Source organism: Macaca nemestrina, chromosome 14 (assembly GCF_043159975.1).
Source record: "Macaca nemestrina isolate mMacNem1 chromosome 14, mMacNem.hap1, whole genome shotgun sequence".
NCBI classification, from domain to species: Eukaryota; Metazoa; Chordata; class Mammalia; order Primates; family Cercopithecidae; genus Macaca; species Macaca nemestrina.
The window spans coordinates 32,143,482-32,160,068 of record NC_092138.1 but is presented as its reverse complement, the minus strand read 5'-3'; the positions used below and the strand labels follow the sequence as shown (position 1 = coordinate 32,160,068).

At 44.6% G+C, this 16,587-nt stretch overlaps 1 protein-coding gene across 4 annotated transcripts in view; it reads right to left on the bottom strand.

Annotated features, from left to right (window-relative positions):
• LOC105491814 (very low density lipoprotein receptor) overlaps positions 1 to 16,245 on the bottom strand; it is a 35,058-nt gene extending 18,813 nt beyond the window's left edge. For all 4 annotated transcript variants that reach the window (XM_011758492.3, XM_011758493.3, XM_011758494.3 and 1 more), the window contains exons 1-2: positions 15,924 to 16,245; positions 2,706 to 2,825 (exon numbers count right to left, since the gene is read on the bottom strand). In XM_011758492.3, coding sequence (XP_011756794.2) covers positions 2,706 to 2,825; positions 15,924 to 16,230 — 427 coding nt within the window. In that variant the 5' untranslated portion in view covers positions 16,231 to 16,245. The remainder of the gene's footprint in view (positions 1 to 2,705; positions 2,826 to 15,923) is intronic.
• Positions 16,246 to 16,587: the final 342 nt, after the last annotated feature.

Genomic DNA, 16,587 nt, shown 5'->3' with positions numbered 1-16,587 from the left:
GAGACCCCGTGATTGATTGATTGATTGATTTTGAGACAGAGTCTCGCTCTGTCACCCAGGCTGGAGTGCAGTGGTGTGATCTCGGCTCACTGCAAGCTCTGCCTCCCTGTGGAGGCCATTCTCCTGCCTCAGCCATTCTCCTGCCTCAGCCTCCCAAGTAGCTGGGACTACAGGTGCCTGCCACCATGCCTGGCTAATATTTTGTATTTTTAGTAGAGACAGGGTTTCACCGTGTTAGCCAGGATGGTCTCAATCTCCTGACCTCGTGATCCGTTCGCCTTAGCCTCCCAAAGTGCTGGGATTACAGGCGTGAGCCACTGCTCCTAGCAGTTTTTTTTGAGACGGAGTCTCGTTCTGTCGCCCAGGCTGGAGGGCAGTGGCACGATCTCGGCTCACTGCAAGCTCTGCCTTCCCAGGTTCACGCCATTCTCCTCCCCCAGCCTCCCGAGTAGCTGGGATTACAGGTGCCCGGCTGGGACTACACCACGCCCGGCTAATTTTTTTTTTTTTGTATTTTTAGTAGAGACAGGGTTTCATTGTGTTAGGCAGGATGGTCTCAATCTCCTGACCTCATGATCCACCCGCCTCGGCCTCCCAAAGTGCTGGGATTATAGGCATGAGCCACTGCACCTGGCCCCCCATGATTTTAAGTCTTAGAAAACATAATGAGGATGTGAAAGATTGGCTGTATACCACAGTGTTTGAGCAAAAGATAAACAGAGACAAATTGCTGTAGGGTTATCTCTCTTCATCTGGAGCATAGACTGGGAGGGTAAAGAAAGGATATTTGAACTGGGCCTTGAGAGACAAGTAAAAATTTAGATGTGCTACAGAGGAAGAGAATTAGCAGTTACATATTTAGAGTACTTAGGTTGCTGATGAATTAGCTCAGCCTAACACTCTAAAAGAATGAGTTAATGGGACCAACAGAAGCACATGGCTTAGAGAATCTAAAGTTGACTATGCCCACTGACATACTGGAAATAAAGAACCATGCTAAATATTGTAACCAAGTTCCATATTAAGAGATTAGACCAAAAACAGGAGGTAGCTTTGGAAGTTTTAAGTAATTCTACAGCTTTCCTCTTCCATAGAGAAATAAAGTAAGCACTCAGAACTTCCCTGATTGTAATGTTTCCACTTTCTTTCTCTACTGTCACACATGGAAAGTAGAGACTAATTGTGGCTAAGAATACAATTTTTCCTACCTCAAATGATCTTGATTAGATATATGTCTACCTCCTTTTCTTTTCCAAACTCTCCTACCATGTGGCTAGTAGAGAGTACTTATACAAGACTATTTTAGAAAAATCCCAAGTTGACCCAGGTTAGTTCCTACTGAGTCAGATGGTAAAAGAAGACTTTTGCAATATAAAGAGAATAATTGCTTTTTAAGAACAAGCAATAGGTTTTGCCAAATATATAGTTTAGAATAGAGAAAAAAAATTGCAACTTACAACAGGAAAATAGTTGACAAGAGTGAGGACTCTCTAGGGAGATATTTAGTGAGGGAACTAAATTACCTAGGTAACCCAGAAATAGCATGAGACTCAATGTCTTGTGGAATAGATTAAAATCTTAGTGTTAAAATGCAAATGATGGGAAAGTGTTGCACAGGAGAACTATTCTTGGTCCTACGACTGGATGTAAGTTTCTTCCCTGAGACTGTAGAATTGACTTTCTTATGCTTCCAAAGGAGCTGCTGATCTGCTCTACACATTGGCATAAAAACACCTGTGATACTGCTCAGAGCGAACAGGTATAGAACAAGGTCTGCCATGATGTATAGCCGTTTAGTAATGATGCAAGAAGTAGGTAAGGGCATAACAAGGTGTCAGTTGCTGAGACCTACATTTCGTCTCTACTTTTCTTCTGTATTTCTACCTTGTATAGTGAACATCTTTATATAACATCTTTTAAAAGATAAATGACAATGTTAGCACCAATATTCACATAGAATATTGTTTCAGAATGTTTACAACATGGAACGAAAGGATCCTAGAGCAAACTTCAGCATGTATTCATGGTATCTAAATGTGATCTTGCCATGCAGTTCTCAGCTGATTTGGCTTGACATGAGGTTGTATAGATTGCATACATAGGCATTTCTCACAATGATCTTTTGATAGATGCTGATTGATGGATGTGACACTGTATCCCCATTCTCTTGGGGAGAGAATGTCTTCCGCTCTGCTAATGCTTTAGAATTAGCAACTATTGTAGGCAGAGAATTAAAAAAGAATCCTTATCGGATCTTTGATCTGTGCTGGCTTGTAGTTTCTATGTCAGGGGTTAATTAACCCCCTGAAACTTTATGGGATTTTCTCATGTCCATGGCTTGCCTTCTTTTCTAGGATCAGAGCCATTTGAAAATCAAAAGGGGAAAACAGTCCTTTCTAAGCAATCCTCTGTTTGTCTCTATTTCTGGTCCTCTTCTTCCTTCTCCCAGATTCCTATTCCACATGTTTGTCTGATCTAAGATAAACTAGGTCCTGTCATTTAAATGGAACATCACCTTATTCCATTCTCAAGTTGATAACCCCATGTCAAAGATTCAATTTTATTCCTTTACACAGAGAAGTACCGATTCTTTAGACTCTTTCAAAGCAACTGTTAGAAGTGATTTTATTTTTAGAATCTCAATACGTTTGCAGATTAACATCATATTTTAACAAAATGCATAAATCATCAAAGTCTTTACTTACCACAGTTCTTTTCATCACTGCCGTCAACACAGTCTTCATCCCCATCACATTTCCACAACAGCGTAATACAGCGACCATTTGTGCACTGGAATTGGGAGGGTTCACATTTGGCTTTTCTCCCTGGAATAAGAAGGGAACACTCAGCAAAGCAAGGATTGGTTATAGATTTAAGATACCTAATACCCATGGATGGGGACTTTCTAAGGAGAATACTGCAGACTTGGCAGGCTGTAACCTCCTAAGGGCCAGAGTAGGATGAATCTTCAGCCAGTGAGTGACAGTAATTGCGTTCTTAGCTGGGTCCATGCTAAGACTAAATACTAGATTTCCCAGCCTGTTTCTTAGTGAGGTACAGCCAAGGGACTACATTCTGACTAATGGAATGTAAACTGAAATGGTATATACAACTTTAGGAAATATCCTTAAGAGGGCAGAGGATCCATTTTCTTTCCATCTATTCATTTCTGGTACCTGAAAATTGGGCATGGTGGCTGGAATAGTGATCTCGGGCAAATGGAACCAGACCAAAATAGAAACAATCCAGATTGCCCAGAGACCACAAGGGGCATCATCTCTGCCTCTGGACTCATTTTTCTCATTTGTTGAAACTACATGTGTGGCTATAATCAGCCAAGTCCTAATCCTTTAATGGCATTTCTCGTCCACATCCATACTATTATTCATTAATGATGTTTCTATTACAAGCACAGTGAAGAAGATTTAGAAGGAGCAACAAGAATAGGGTAGAAATAGAGATTGAACACATGATTCCTCCTCTTAGAAACTGAGGTCTAATTGGAAAACACAGGTTTACAAAACAGCTCCAAGATAAAAGCTACAAGAAAGTATAGTTAAGAGGGAAAGGAAGATCATTCATCATTTAAAGACGAGAAGAAAGAAAAGTGAGGTGGAGCTGAAGATGTAGATTCTATTTCTCTGAATCTGTTCTTCTATGCTTAATGTATGGATATTTAATTCACACAATGGTGTGAACTAAGACTTGTAAGTGGGACAGTTGGTTTTTTTGCCCGGCACAGGCCAGCTAATGTTCAGGTGCTTCCTATCATTAGCAGTTCTGTCCTTCTGGCAGATGTGATTGCTTTACGATAAAAGGCACAGATGTGGCCGCTTAAAGCAAATATACTGCAAATATTTGAGAAAAACAGTGGAATCATATAGTTCCATGCAGACTACTGAGGGAGGGTTTCCAAGCAGAAGGCCTTCCGATTTCCTGCCACCTTTCAGCATTTGCAGCTGTGGCATGCTGGCATAAGAACTGATATTACAGAGGCAAGCACAGACTGGAACTCTTGTGTTACGTGCACAATACCCTAGTTGGTCTCCCTAGTGTCAGCTACTCCCTGCTGTCTGGGAGCATTCTGTGCTTTGTGGCTCTTCCCTGGGAGATTAAAATTTGACCCAACTCAAGATGACCATATGGGTGTGGTTACTTCCTTGGATATTAAATATGTTGCTTTTAAAACAGCATCTATCACTCTGCTCCCATGAGTCTAATTAAGCTAGGACCCAGCTACAAAGCAGAATGGTTTCCTACCTTCATTTCTTAATACGTTTTCATTCCTCACATGTTTTATGGGTTGTAATATACTAGGGATTTAGAAGGGGAGCTAGAGGAGGGTAGAGATAGTTGTCAGGAAGCATCACCTATGCGGTTTTATACTGCTAAACCAAATATGATGTACCTGGTGCCTCTCCCCTCTTCCCTCATTGCCACTGGATTCTTAATATGTCTGCAATATTCTCAATGCCGAGAGTACATGTCTTGTAGTTCTATATAACCTTATTACCTTTGGGACTGTGAAGGTGGTAAGACTCTACCTTGAGTAATCAGAAAAAGAACGATTTGTAGTCTGAGAACATAGGTATAAATATACTTGGAAAGAACAGTCAGGTTGGAGTCAGGATACAGTAAAGGTTGAAAGCCTCTGATTTTTTTTTTTTTTTTTAAGGTTTTAGTTACCAAAGGTTAAGTCAAAATGAGACAAAAACATTGACATTGATATCTACAGTGTCAAAATGGGAACCTTGTGATCAGATTTGAATAGGAACTTAAAGGTCAATGTCAAATGATAGTTTCCCACCTCAGGGTTAAGGCACCTGGAAGACAACCTCCTTAAAAATGAGTTTGAAGCTACAGATTTCATAGGCACTCAGAGTGGTCTGGGATTAAATATGGGTATACAGTATCCCAAGGCTGATATTTACTCTACTATCGCCTTAAAGAGGGTCTCTGAATTTAGTTGTAATATACAAGCTATCGACAGTAATAAATTCTATTAAAATCCTAGTCTGCTCCAAGAGTCTATATTGAGCAGACTCAGGACAGGCATCAGCATTTTCTACTAAGAAAATATCTGAAGCCAAAAAGGAGTTTAATTTCTAGCTTTTCTTATCCCAGATATTTCTACTTTACTCAAGTTTCTGCCTGATCATCATGAAGCTATGTTTTACCCTCTCTCTGTCAACCACACACACATATACACACACACTCACACACTCCAATAAGAAGTAGCAATAGGCATTAGGAGTACAGTGTTCTACTAAAATGTCCCTGCTTGTTTAAAAGAATGACATTGGGGTGGGGGTGGGAAGACAAGCTGGCTTTATAAAGGATTCTTTAAAGACAGGCAAATAAAGACCTTAAGCTTTATGGCTATGCCTCTTCGTTTCCTAAGCACTTTGTTTTGAGGGACAGCTACTGGGCAGAAAGTGCTCCCTAGTTCTGTTTAATTCTCTGCTTCCCACAGAGAGGGTGAGCCCAGACACTAAATCGAATGCCGAGTCCTTAGCCACTGACTGGAACACTGTTAAGTTTTCTGTTCAAGTTTTTAAAAGGTTCTACCTTTCTACCTCTGGGACTCAGCTGGGACTGCTGCTGTGCAGAGCTCTAGGAGAATTGAAAGCACCAAATGAGTTAAGAAGCTTTTGGTTTCCAAAGCTTTGGGGATTACAGGATTGTGGACCTGCAGTCTATTCCCATCCATGAAAGTTAAGTCTCAAATTCAGTATTATACTTTCATAAAGGGAACAAGTTGAGCTTGAAATCATCTACACTCGAGGTTCTTTTAATTCTTAGGGCTAAGCTAAAGCCGATGACACCTCAAAAAATACCTTGGAAGTAGAAGTGCTAGGCACTTCTGCTCAGACAGGTGAGTAGTTGGGGTAAAATGCAATTGTTAGTGGGTTCCTCAAAGCCATGAGGTTTCACAAGAATGCCTTAGGTTAAGGGGCGGTTGAAGTGGAGGGAAAGGCCATGCCCTGTGTGTTCCACCTCTGCCTCTACCAACACTTTCTTTTGAATGTTGGATTTTGTTGGAAAAATTTGAAAAGGGTTCTATTAAGAAATTGTATAGGTTTTCTTCCAGCTCTAATACTTAGAATATCTCTGCTCCTTTGGGTGAGGAGGTTGGAAGTCACTTGTACCTACTCACTTATGTGGCTATTTAAATTTGTAATGCATGAATTCCTGGAGTGTCAACAAAATTCTCACCTTTACTATCACTTACATAGATGGAATCAGACTACGCACACTTCAAGGCACCTATTTTCCTGGGAGCCTTGCTTCTCTAAATAGTTAACATTGCTACACAGACACATTGGCAGTTCACTGGCTCCAAGAACCTCAGGGTTCTTCTTGGTGCTGTTTGTATAAATTTATGGGGTACATGTTAAATTTTGTTACATGTATGTAATGAATGCATACTGATGAAATCCGAGGATTCAGGGTGTCCATCATGTGAGTACATTTTTGTTAACTACAGTCATTGATGTTATTTCTTCTATCTTACTGTATATCTGTATTCTTTTACCCGCTTCTTTTCAACTGCCCTCCCTTTCCCCCGACTTCTGAGTCTCTGTCATCTTTCTACCGTCTACCTCCATGGAATGAAATATTTTAGCTTCCCCACATGAGTGAGAACATAAGATATTTGTCTTGCTGTGCCTGGCTTATTTCCCTTAGCATAATGACCTCCAATTCCATCCCCATGCTGCTGCAAATGGCATTATTTTCCCTTTTCTCCATATCCTCAGCAACATCTGTTGTATTTTGTCTTTTTAGTAATAGCCATTCTGACTGGTATAAGATATGCCATTGTGGTTTTGGTTTGCGTTTCTCTGATGATTAGTAATGGCAACGAATTTTTCATGTATCTGTTGGTTATTTTTATGTCCTCTTTTGAGAAATGTCTATTCATGTCCTTTGTCCACGTTTTAATGGGATTTTTTTTTCCCCTGTTGAGGTTGTATTTTCTGGGATATTAGTCTCCTGTCAGATAATAGTTTGCAAATATTTTCTCCCATTCGGCAGGTTGTTCTTCACTTTGTTGATTATTTCTTTTGCTGTGCAGAAGCTTTTTAGTTTAATTAAGACCTATTTCGCTATTTTGTTTTTGTGGCCTAAGCTTTTGAGATCTTTTTCATAAATTCCTTGTCTAGACCAATGTCCTAGAGAGAAACGCAGGGTTTTTAAAGCATATAGAAGTCAGCCTGCCATTGTCTAATTTTCCCTGCAGGGGTTGACTTGGGAGAACAATACATAAGCTTCAGTAAAAAACTGCATAGGCCTTTGAGTAAATACCAAGCCTTCCAGATGGACTACAAATCTCCCTATGGGGCTCTGAGCAGCACCCTGGCAGGAGCACTCCAACATGCATGCCCAGAATATAGAGAAAGTGGCTCTGGTACCAGGCTCACAGTGTACTTCAACCTGCACAGAGGCTCATGCTGCCACACTGCTGGGGCTACCAGGGCCAAGCATTTAATTCTTTCATGCCCTTACTCATTGCTTGAGCATATGGGTGTTATTTGCTGGAATTCCTTCAGTCCATTTGTTCTGGCACTTCTGGGGCCACGAAGGGCATTTATTTTTAGCCTAGTTCACTTTACTGCCTGCCACTTTAATGCCAGTGTTTCTATTTGTAAGCTAAAACTCCTTTCAGGACAAGCAAATTTCTGAGTCAGCAAAAAAGTTTTCCTATGGGGAGAAGGGTTTGTAAGAGGCAAAGTACCACAACAGGTGTTAAGGGAAATGTTCTGAGCTGTCAAGCACAAAGGTTGTGTTCTAGCCTTAAAGTCAGCCTCTGAAACATTGTAAGAACCAGTTTGGGCCAGGCACGGTGGCTCATGCCTGTAATCCCAGCACTTTGGGAGGCTGAGGCAGGCAGATCACCTCAGGTCAGGAGTTCAAGACCAGCCTGGTCAACATGGTGAAACCCCGTCTCTACTAAAAATACAAAAACTAGCCAGGCATGGTGGCACACACCTGCAATCCCAGCTACTTGGGAGGCTGAGGCAGGAGAATTGTTTGAACCCGGGAGGTAGAGGTTGCAGTGAGCTGAGATAGTGCCACTGCACTCCAGCCTGGGCAACAAGAGTGAAATTCCACCTCAAAAAAAAAAAAAAAAAGTTTGGGGGCCACTAAAAAGTGGTGAATATGTAGGCTAATTCTTCTGAGTCACGGAAATAAGTGAATTTTACAGTTCAATTGTCAGTTTTTCCATTTACATCAAATTGATCTTAAGAATCATGGATATAACTGAATCGTTTTTGTTACTGGTCAAACACCGCTCTAAGACTTCACATCTCTTAGCTTTTAAAATTCTTAATCCTGCATGGTTGGCCCTATTATTCCTCTTTTATAGATCAGGAAATCTGCTAGAGAAGGAAAGTATAGTCACTTGTCCCAGATCGCCCTTTGCAGAGCTAGGAGTTGAATCCAGGCACTGGCTCCAGATACTGTGTTAGTAAGCATCAATTTAGATTGAGCCTTGTTGAGATGGAGGCCTGCTTTCCTTACCCATTCTAAGTTTTTAAAAATGTTGCTAGAATTCCTCAGCAAGTCTTCTAAAAGGATTACAGCTCTTGCTTTCCTTGTCTAGGGTTCAAGTCAGAGGAAAGGCCCTTCATCTGATATACCTTGAAAATCGTTAGCTTCTGTGAGCGGTAAACTAAGTCAGTCGTTCTCAAGCTCCCATGTGCATCAGAATCCCCAGGAAGGCTTGTTAAAACACAGAATGCTGGGCCCCAGCCTGGATTCTGATTCAGTAGGTCTAGAACAGGGCCTAAGTTTGCATTTCTAATGAGTCAATGTTGACACATGAACTCAATTAATATTGAATTAATGTTGCCAATTTCGGCCCACACTTTGAGAACCACTGCACTAAGGTTAAGAAGCTATAGATTCTACCCATAATGTAAGTGGCTCTTTCATTTTCAGGGTTGTAACATCTACTAATAACACCCTCAAAAGGCCTAAAGTTCATCACAGGAGGGACACAGGAGATAAATACCTCTTTTACAACACACATGATAGTAACACCCGAGTAAAGCCCTCAAAACTATTTTGTAGAAAAAATTTATTTGGGTGTCTTACTAGGCAGAGGTTCTTCTAAAGTCTATCCTTCCCTCCTTGTGTGGTCTATCTCTGATTGGCCCCATTACTTACTCTAAATCAGTACTCCAGAAATAAGCCCTAATTCTTCCCTGACATTTGGCCATCAAGCCGTGGCCATGCCCAAGCCCTCCTCTCTCAACTGATCTAAAGTTAAATCTCTTGTTCCTTTGCCTCCAGGCTGTCACATTCTCTACCCATATCAAGCAACCTAGTGATTCAAGCAACCTAGAATAGCCAAGAATGGGGTCATTTCTCGGCTTACCACTATCTCTAGGATTAAGTTCCCTACTAATTTCCTCAGACTTTTCCCTACTGGTCACCACCCACCATCTGCTATACAGGCTGAGCCAACAGCTCGAAGGGGATCCACTCACTTCCCCATGGCTTTGCCCTTCCTCATGGCTGCTTTGTCTCAGTTTGTTCATGTTGCCCTTGTCCACCCATTCACCGGGAGTGGGCTCAGATTGTATTCTTGAATGAGGCCTCAATGCCTTTTTTGGAAAAACTAGGTATGGTCTGGCTGCTTTCTCATAATAGTCCCTGTCACAGAGTCATCACACAAGGAGATGAGTTCAGCTACCATTTTTCACCTTTAGACACAGAGATCTCCTAAGGCATGGTCTGCAATATACATTTGTAACTCAGGACCTGGTGCGTGACATCCTACATTCTCTAGGCACTAGTTGGTAGTCTTGGGTGCATGAGTTGATTTATTAGTTTACTAATAAAGCTGGTCTCAACTAAAAACTTTTGTCAAAAACATTTTCCCCAGCTTTTCAGAACTTGAAACCAAGTGTGACTGGTTGTTTTACTAGCTAGAATACTTTGAAACACTCTAGGTTATAAAGGTCCCTGTTCCCTATGCCTATGAGGGTACCTTTACCTCATCTTTGTAACAATTTTTTTTTTATTTTTTGAGACAGAGTCTCGCACTGTAGCCCAGGCTGGACTACAGTGGCGCGATCTCAACTCACTGCAACCTCTGCCTCCCGGGTTCAAGTGATTCTCCTGCCTCAGCCTCCTGAGTAGCTGGGATTACAGGTGCGTGCCACCACACACCGCTCATTTTTTTGTATTTTTAGTAGAGATGGGCTTGCACTATGTTGGCCAGGCTGGTCTCGAACTCCTGACCTCATGATCCACCCACCTTGGCCTCCCAAAGCACAGGGATTACAGGTGTGAGCCATCACGCCCGGCCTCTTTGTTGCAATTTATCATTTAAAAACAGTGCATTTTCACACACTTGTCTGTCAGAATGAGTGTGTCCCTTTGGGTGTGTTGGCTTCATTTCCATGTGAAAAGAGAGGTTTTGACACCTGAGAAAGTTAGCTGCGGCTAACTGGTAAGGTTAAGAGTTTGATATATCAGATCCAGATTTTACTTCTGACACGTTTTACTGCTCTTTGGTAATACTGGCAGTAATCCATTGTTGCTTGAATCATATCACTTTTGTAGGATTATCTGCAGAGATAGACTCTTTACTGGCTTTTTCATATTAAAGTCTAAGTTCTTGGTGATTTTAGGGAAACTTCATAAGCTAGAACCCAGATAGCACACGGAAACTCCAGCAATCTTCAGCTGCTGTCTGCCTCTTTTATGATTAGGTCTTAAACAATGGATCTGCTCACTCCTCTTCAGAGTTTCTATTCCAAGCAGTCTTCGGCTGTTTCCTGCTTTGATTCCCCCACTAGACTAAGTGCCACGAATGAAGGAACCAGTGCTTTGGTCACTGACCCTGTGCCTGGTGCCATACGGTAGGTACTCAGTAGATATACATCAAGTGGTTTCAAGAAGATGCACAAAGATGACCAGCATCAATCTACAACCTACTTAGTGAACATATAGATCAGTTAATACCTCAGATCTGGGGAAGTCTTTAAGAAAATGAAAGATTAGAGGCAGTCTATAAAATAGAAACCCTGTTTACTCACAGTATGTGGGAGAACTATTAAGTTCTGACATATGATGTAATCACAAATGCTGTCTATCGCCAAGGCTTTGTTAGGTCCCTTGCTTGGCAAATTGCAAGTCCCCCCATCCCCACCACCATGTCTATATACATAAAGGCTACCCAGATGCCCCCCAAGTTGGCAAAATCAGCTGTTCTAGCCAGAGGCTCCATCTTATAGTTTCCAGCATCTCTAAACTACAAAGTAGGCAAAGGATCTCTAAGCAAGCATTGCAACATTTCTAACAGAATCTCCACACTTACCCTCACAGGACCTAGCAGGCATTATCTTGCTTAGAGACCCAAAATAACTATTGGGGCCGGGTGCAATGGCTCACATCTGTAATCCCAGCACTTTGGGAGGCCGGGTGGATCACGAAGTCAGGAGATCGAGACTATCCTGGCTAACAAGGTGAAACCCCATCTCTACTAAAAATACAAAAAAAGTAGCAGGGCATGGTGGTGGGTGCCTGTAGTCCCAGCTACTCGGGAGGCTGAGGCAGGAGAATAGCGTGAACCCGGGAGGCCGAGCTTGCAGTGAGCCAAGATAGCACCACTGCACTCCAGCCTGGGCGACAGAGCGAGACTCCGTCTCAAAAACAAACAAACAAACAAAAACTATTGGGCCAAGCTTTCCTAGGAGACTTCACTCAATGGGAAAAATATGCTAAATTTATGGTACAGGTTGAGCATCCCTAATCCACAATCTGAAATGCTCCAAAATCCAAAACTTTGAGTGCTAACATGATGCCATAAGGGGAAATTCCACACTTGACATCATGTGACAAGTTGCAGTCAAAACTTTGTTTCTTGTATAATATCATTAAAAGTATTCTATAAAATTACCTTCAGGCTATGTGTATAAGGTGTATGTAAAATATAAACGAATTTCATGTTTAGACTTGGGTCCCATCCCCAAGATATCTTATTATGTATGTGTGAATGTCCCAAAATCTGAAAAAATCTAAAATCTGTGGAACCCTTCTGGTTTCAAGTATTTCAGATACGGGACACCCAACCTGTGTTATCACCTGTCATCTCATTTGGTTCCTGCAGTGCGGTTAGTGTCTCTAACTAAGTGGTATTAACAGTGTTTAGAGTTTTTGTTGCAAGCCAATAGAAGAACTTAGCAAAGAGACACCGATTTAGTTTGAAAAATGCAGAGACTAAAATTGAGATGATTTTTACTTAAAAGCCAGATTCTCCTATAGCTAGGTTAGACTCTGCCCCAGCTCTTCAGAAGAACTGTCAGTCCTCAGATTTTCCAGCCCAAAACTCTTAGGTGGCAGAAAAAATTGTCCCAAATTGTCCCTGGACTACTTACTTCTGCTTAACAAGTCTATCTCGCCCATAACCTCAGTAGACGGTATTTTTGGACTGTTTGCCTTGAAAGCAGTCTATCATGCTGTTGTCCAAGTAGTCTTTTGAGATTAATTAGTAGGGACCAAACTAAGCAATTTTGAATTTAATCAACCAACCATGGAGAGGGCAGTTGTATTAGCCACCACAAGGAGCTCCCTAAGGCAGGCACATTTACGATGAACATCACTATAGACCTCATCAAGCCCTTTAATGCATTTATTTCTTAGGCTAGTATACGAAGGTGGTTTTCCAAATGAAAGTCAGTATCCAAAGTGAATGCAATCATTACTTTAAGTCATGTAGGCAACTGCCTCGTTTTAAGCACTTTTCCATGCACTGAAAAGAACGACTTTATTTACATTCTGTGAGAAATAGAAAATGGGCTAGATATTTACAATGAATTCTATGCTGTGTGCCAAGTCTTCAAGGTTTGGGATCAAAACCTGAAGCCATACGGCTGGGTACTATCTGTTCCCTTGATCTTATGGTCATGTTCTACTCTAGGAGTCCTTGTTAAGTATCATCAGTTTGTTACCTCTCCTGGAGCAGAAGAGGCTTGTAACAACTTTCTTCCTCTTCCAAAATTGTAATAAAACTAGTCAAGTCAAGTCAAGTTTATGGTTATGGTTATTCAATTTTATGACAGGTAGAGACACTTGGATCAGGTCTTCACTTCTTTTGAGCATGGAGGCTGTCACCTTTGCTAGCAACATTTAGTGTTAAATAGCAGTCTATTGTACTAAAGTCTTAATATTGGCAGCTCTACTTGACCTTTATACATGCTTTAGGTATCTGGGGACTCAGGCCATAAAAGCAAACAATCAAAACGACACAGGACAGGCACTATAGGTAAATGCCACATAAAGTGGGCAAGAGGGTGATTCAGGGAACAAAGCTACACTAGGTTTCAAGAAGCTGTTACTGCCAAGAAGGGCTTGGCTGGTGACCTTCCTTTATACAGTCCTTGCTCACATGAGTGATCAGGTTTTGATAAGGGTTACTATCGTCATACCTTCATTGGTGGTATCTGGATGAGCCAAGTTTACTTTCCATGCCTTCCAGTTTCTTCCCTCCAGGTCTACTACTACCACCAGGAACACCAACCCACTTCTCACAGTGAGGGAAGTTTCCTTCTACTCTTAGCCTAGTTGCTAGCCATATATGAATAGCTCTCACAAAACCTTGGTTTTTTTAGACTTTGACCTTTAAGAATATATCATACCACAGATCTTAATCCTGACTACTCAGGCTGGAGGAAAATGTCCTAGAACCCCCAGCAATTGTGCAATCAGATATACCAACTTCTCAATAGCGTTAAGTTCCTTGCCAGACTCTCAGTGCTCACCTGCCTTGTCCAGGAGTACCGTGGAACAGCACCATGTGCCAGTGGAGAGACAGGGCGTGCGTAGAAGCTCCAGGGTAGGAAGTGAGCCCACATACCCTGGGACTTTGAACTTAAGACAGATGCCAGTTGGGATTGGTTTAGAGTCAATACCTGCCTCAGCCCAAATTTCCTCCAGTTCTGAAAGAATCTGCCTCCTTTCCTTTGAAGAATTTGTTTTTTCCATTGTTCATGGCATGTCAAATATTTCACATGTGACAAAGAGGATCCTCACCTGCCTAATACAAGGTGAATATCTGGCTTTGACTAACTCAAGTCAGTTTAGGTGCACTCCTAACATTCTATAAGGTAAAGTTAACCTCTAGTGGAAGGGACATGCAGCAAAAATGAAACTTTTCTCTCACCTTCCTGTATAATTGTCCCTCCTGGTATACCTTAGTGTTTTGAAATGTTACAAAAGGCATAATGCAAGTCATGGCACTATACTGAGAAATCGTTTAATAAGTTAGTATTACTCATCCATTAATGATTAATGCTAGCGTTTGAAAACTCTTGTAAGCAGAGCTTTTCTAGGCTCTCAGGTTTGTTACACATCAGATTCCATGTTCACTACACATTCGTCCTCTTCAAAGAGTCCAGGCAGGGGAAGGCATTTGAGGAGCTTGTGGAGTCTCCTACTTTCCATTGAAAATAACACTTCCCGTGCTGCTCGCTTAGGAGTCCGCGGAACCATGTGACCAACCTAAACGTGATCGCACTGCCAGCCAATCGCAGAGGGCAGAAAGGCCAATCCCAGTTCACACCCTCCGGACAGTGGCAACTAAAGGGCAGGGGCATTCGGAGACGTAAAAACCCCAGGCATTGCCCTAGAGGCTCCTTGACCACAAACTTTAAAGTTCGCTCTCACTTCAGGAGCACGTGACTGCAGGCAGGCAGGGCCCCTTAAGCCACCTGGCTACTGGAGCTAGGGACTCTGGAATGGGTGTTTCGGACCGGGGCGGCTTTCAGTCCCAATTCCCCGCAGCTGGCAAACAAGCCCCTTGGCGTCACATCTGAAGATCACTTCTGGGACGCGCTAGGATTCTGACTGAGTCCTCTTAGAAGGGCTTCCTGTCGCTTGTCCAGGAAAGTTATGAGGCCCCAAGTGGGAACGTGGCTGAAGACCAGGCAGGGCCCCCAAGCCCCTGCGGCAGACTCTAGGGACCCGACAGTAGTCACACCGCCCTTCTCAACAAGACAGGGCCACACACTCGCTCTCGCGCTGTTCCTTTGATTTATTGTTTAGAATGAAGGCTAATTACAGTCACTAGCCTAGGACTCAATTCCTCTCGAGGAAACGTCAACGGGAAGGAGGATCAGCAAACTAACCTGATTAAGTCTTCGTTCCATTCCCCCTCCCCATTCAGCTACACGAGAGACCCGAGAGGTTTCCAAATGCCGCCCGAGGCGTGGAAAAGGGAGGGGAGAAGCACCCAGAGGACAGTCCTGCGTAAAGCCCGCTCCTCCCCTACCCCGCACGCCGGAGAGGCGGCCCCGCGCCGGGGGAGACGCAGTCTGGGTGCGCAGACTGCGCACTGCCCGCGGCTCCGCGGAGCCTCCCGGCTGCCGCCCACCGAACGTGCGCCCGCTCACGGCCGCCGGAAGACTCCGAGCCCCGGCCCGCACCTGGCGCCCCGCGTCCCCGGAGGCCCTCACCTTCGCCCACCGTCCGCTCCCACACTCCCTGAGGTTCGAGGCGCGCGCCCCGGGCTGCCGCGCACGTCTCGGCCCTCTACCTCCTTCCTAACACTCCGCCTGGCAGAGGAGGCAGAACCATTGTTCAATGCTCAGAAGCCCACATACCTCAGCCCCTGTCAAGGGGGCGAGAAACGAGGCAAAGCAGCGGCTTTGGGGGAGGCGGTGTGAGGGATCGAAGACTAGTTCAGGCGAGGCGTCAGGACACCCCAAACCCCACTGTTCCCCAAGCCCAGCTCCCTTTAGCCGCGGCGCTGACAGCTCAGAGGCGCCACCACTGAGGGGAGGGAGAGAAGGCAAGAGAGAGCCGAGAGGCGCCTCCTAGGAGGCGGTGGGCAAACGGAGACCCGCGCCTCGGGGTCTCCCGGTGCCCCGGCTGGGTCCCGGCCGCCGGCGGAGGGGCGCGTCCTCACTCACCGGTTCCGGTGGCGCCGCTCTCCCAGGGCGCCCAGCACAGCGCGAGCAGCAGCCAGAGCGCCCAGCGCGCGGACGTGCCCATGGTGCCCGCCTGGATGGTGCTGCCGCCGCCGCCGCCGCCGCCGCCGTTCGCTCCGCACAACAAGTTACCAGCCCTTCCGAAAGGAGGAAGAAGGTGGGGGCGGGGAGGGGAAAGGGGGAGAAGGAGGGGGAAGGAGTTGGGGGGGAAGGGAGCGGGGAACAAGAGGGCACCCCCTCCCCTACAACTTGCACAATCTCCTCCCCACCAGCCAACCCACCCACCCATCCACCTCCCCGGGCTGCAGCAGCAGTGCAAGCCGAGCCTGCGGGCAGAAAATAATGCAGGCGCTGCAGAGGAGGGGAGGGAAGGGGAGGGGAAGGAAGGGAGAGGGGGTGGGGAGCCAAGAGCAGAAGAGAGGACAGAACAGAGAGGAGCCGGTAGCGGAGCACCCACACCGGCGGCGGCTGGAGCTCGGGGTGAGGAGCGGGGAGGGGGCAGGAGGGGGAGTGGTCAACGGGAGGCGCGGCGGGCGGGCGGGAGCGCGGCGGCTTCAGTCCTCCTTTCCCTCGACGCGCTCCTCTTACACGCGCCGGGCAGCTGGGTGCCCGCGCCGGGAGTGTGCGAGTGTGAGCGTGCGTGCAT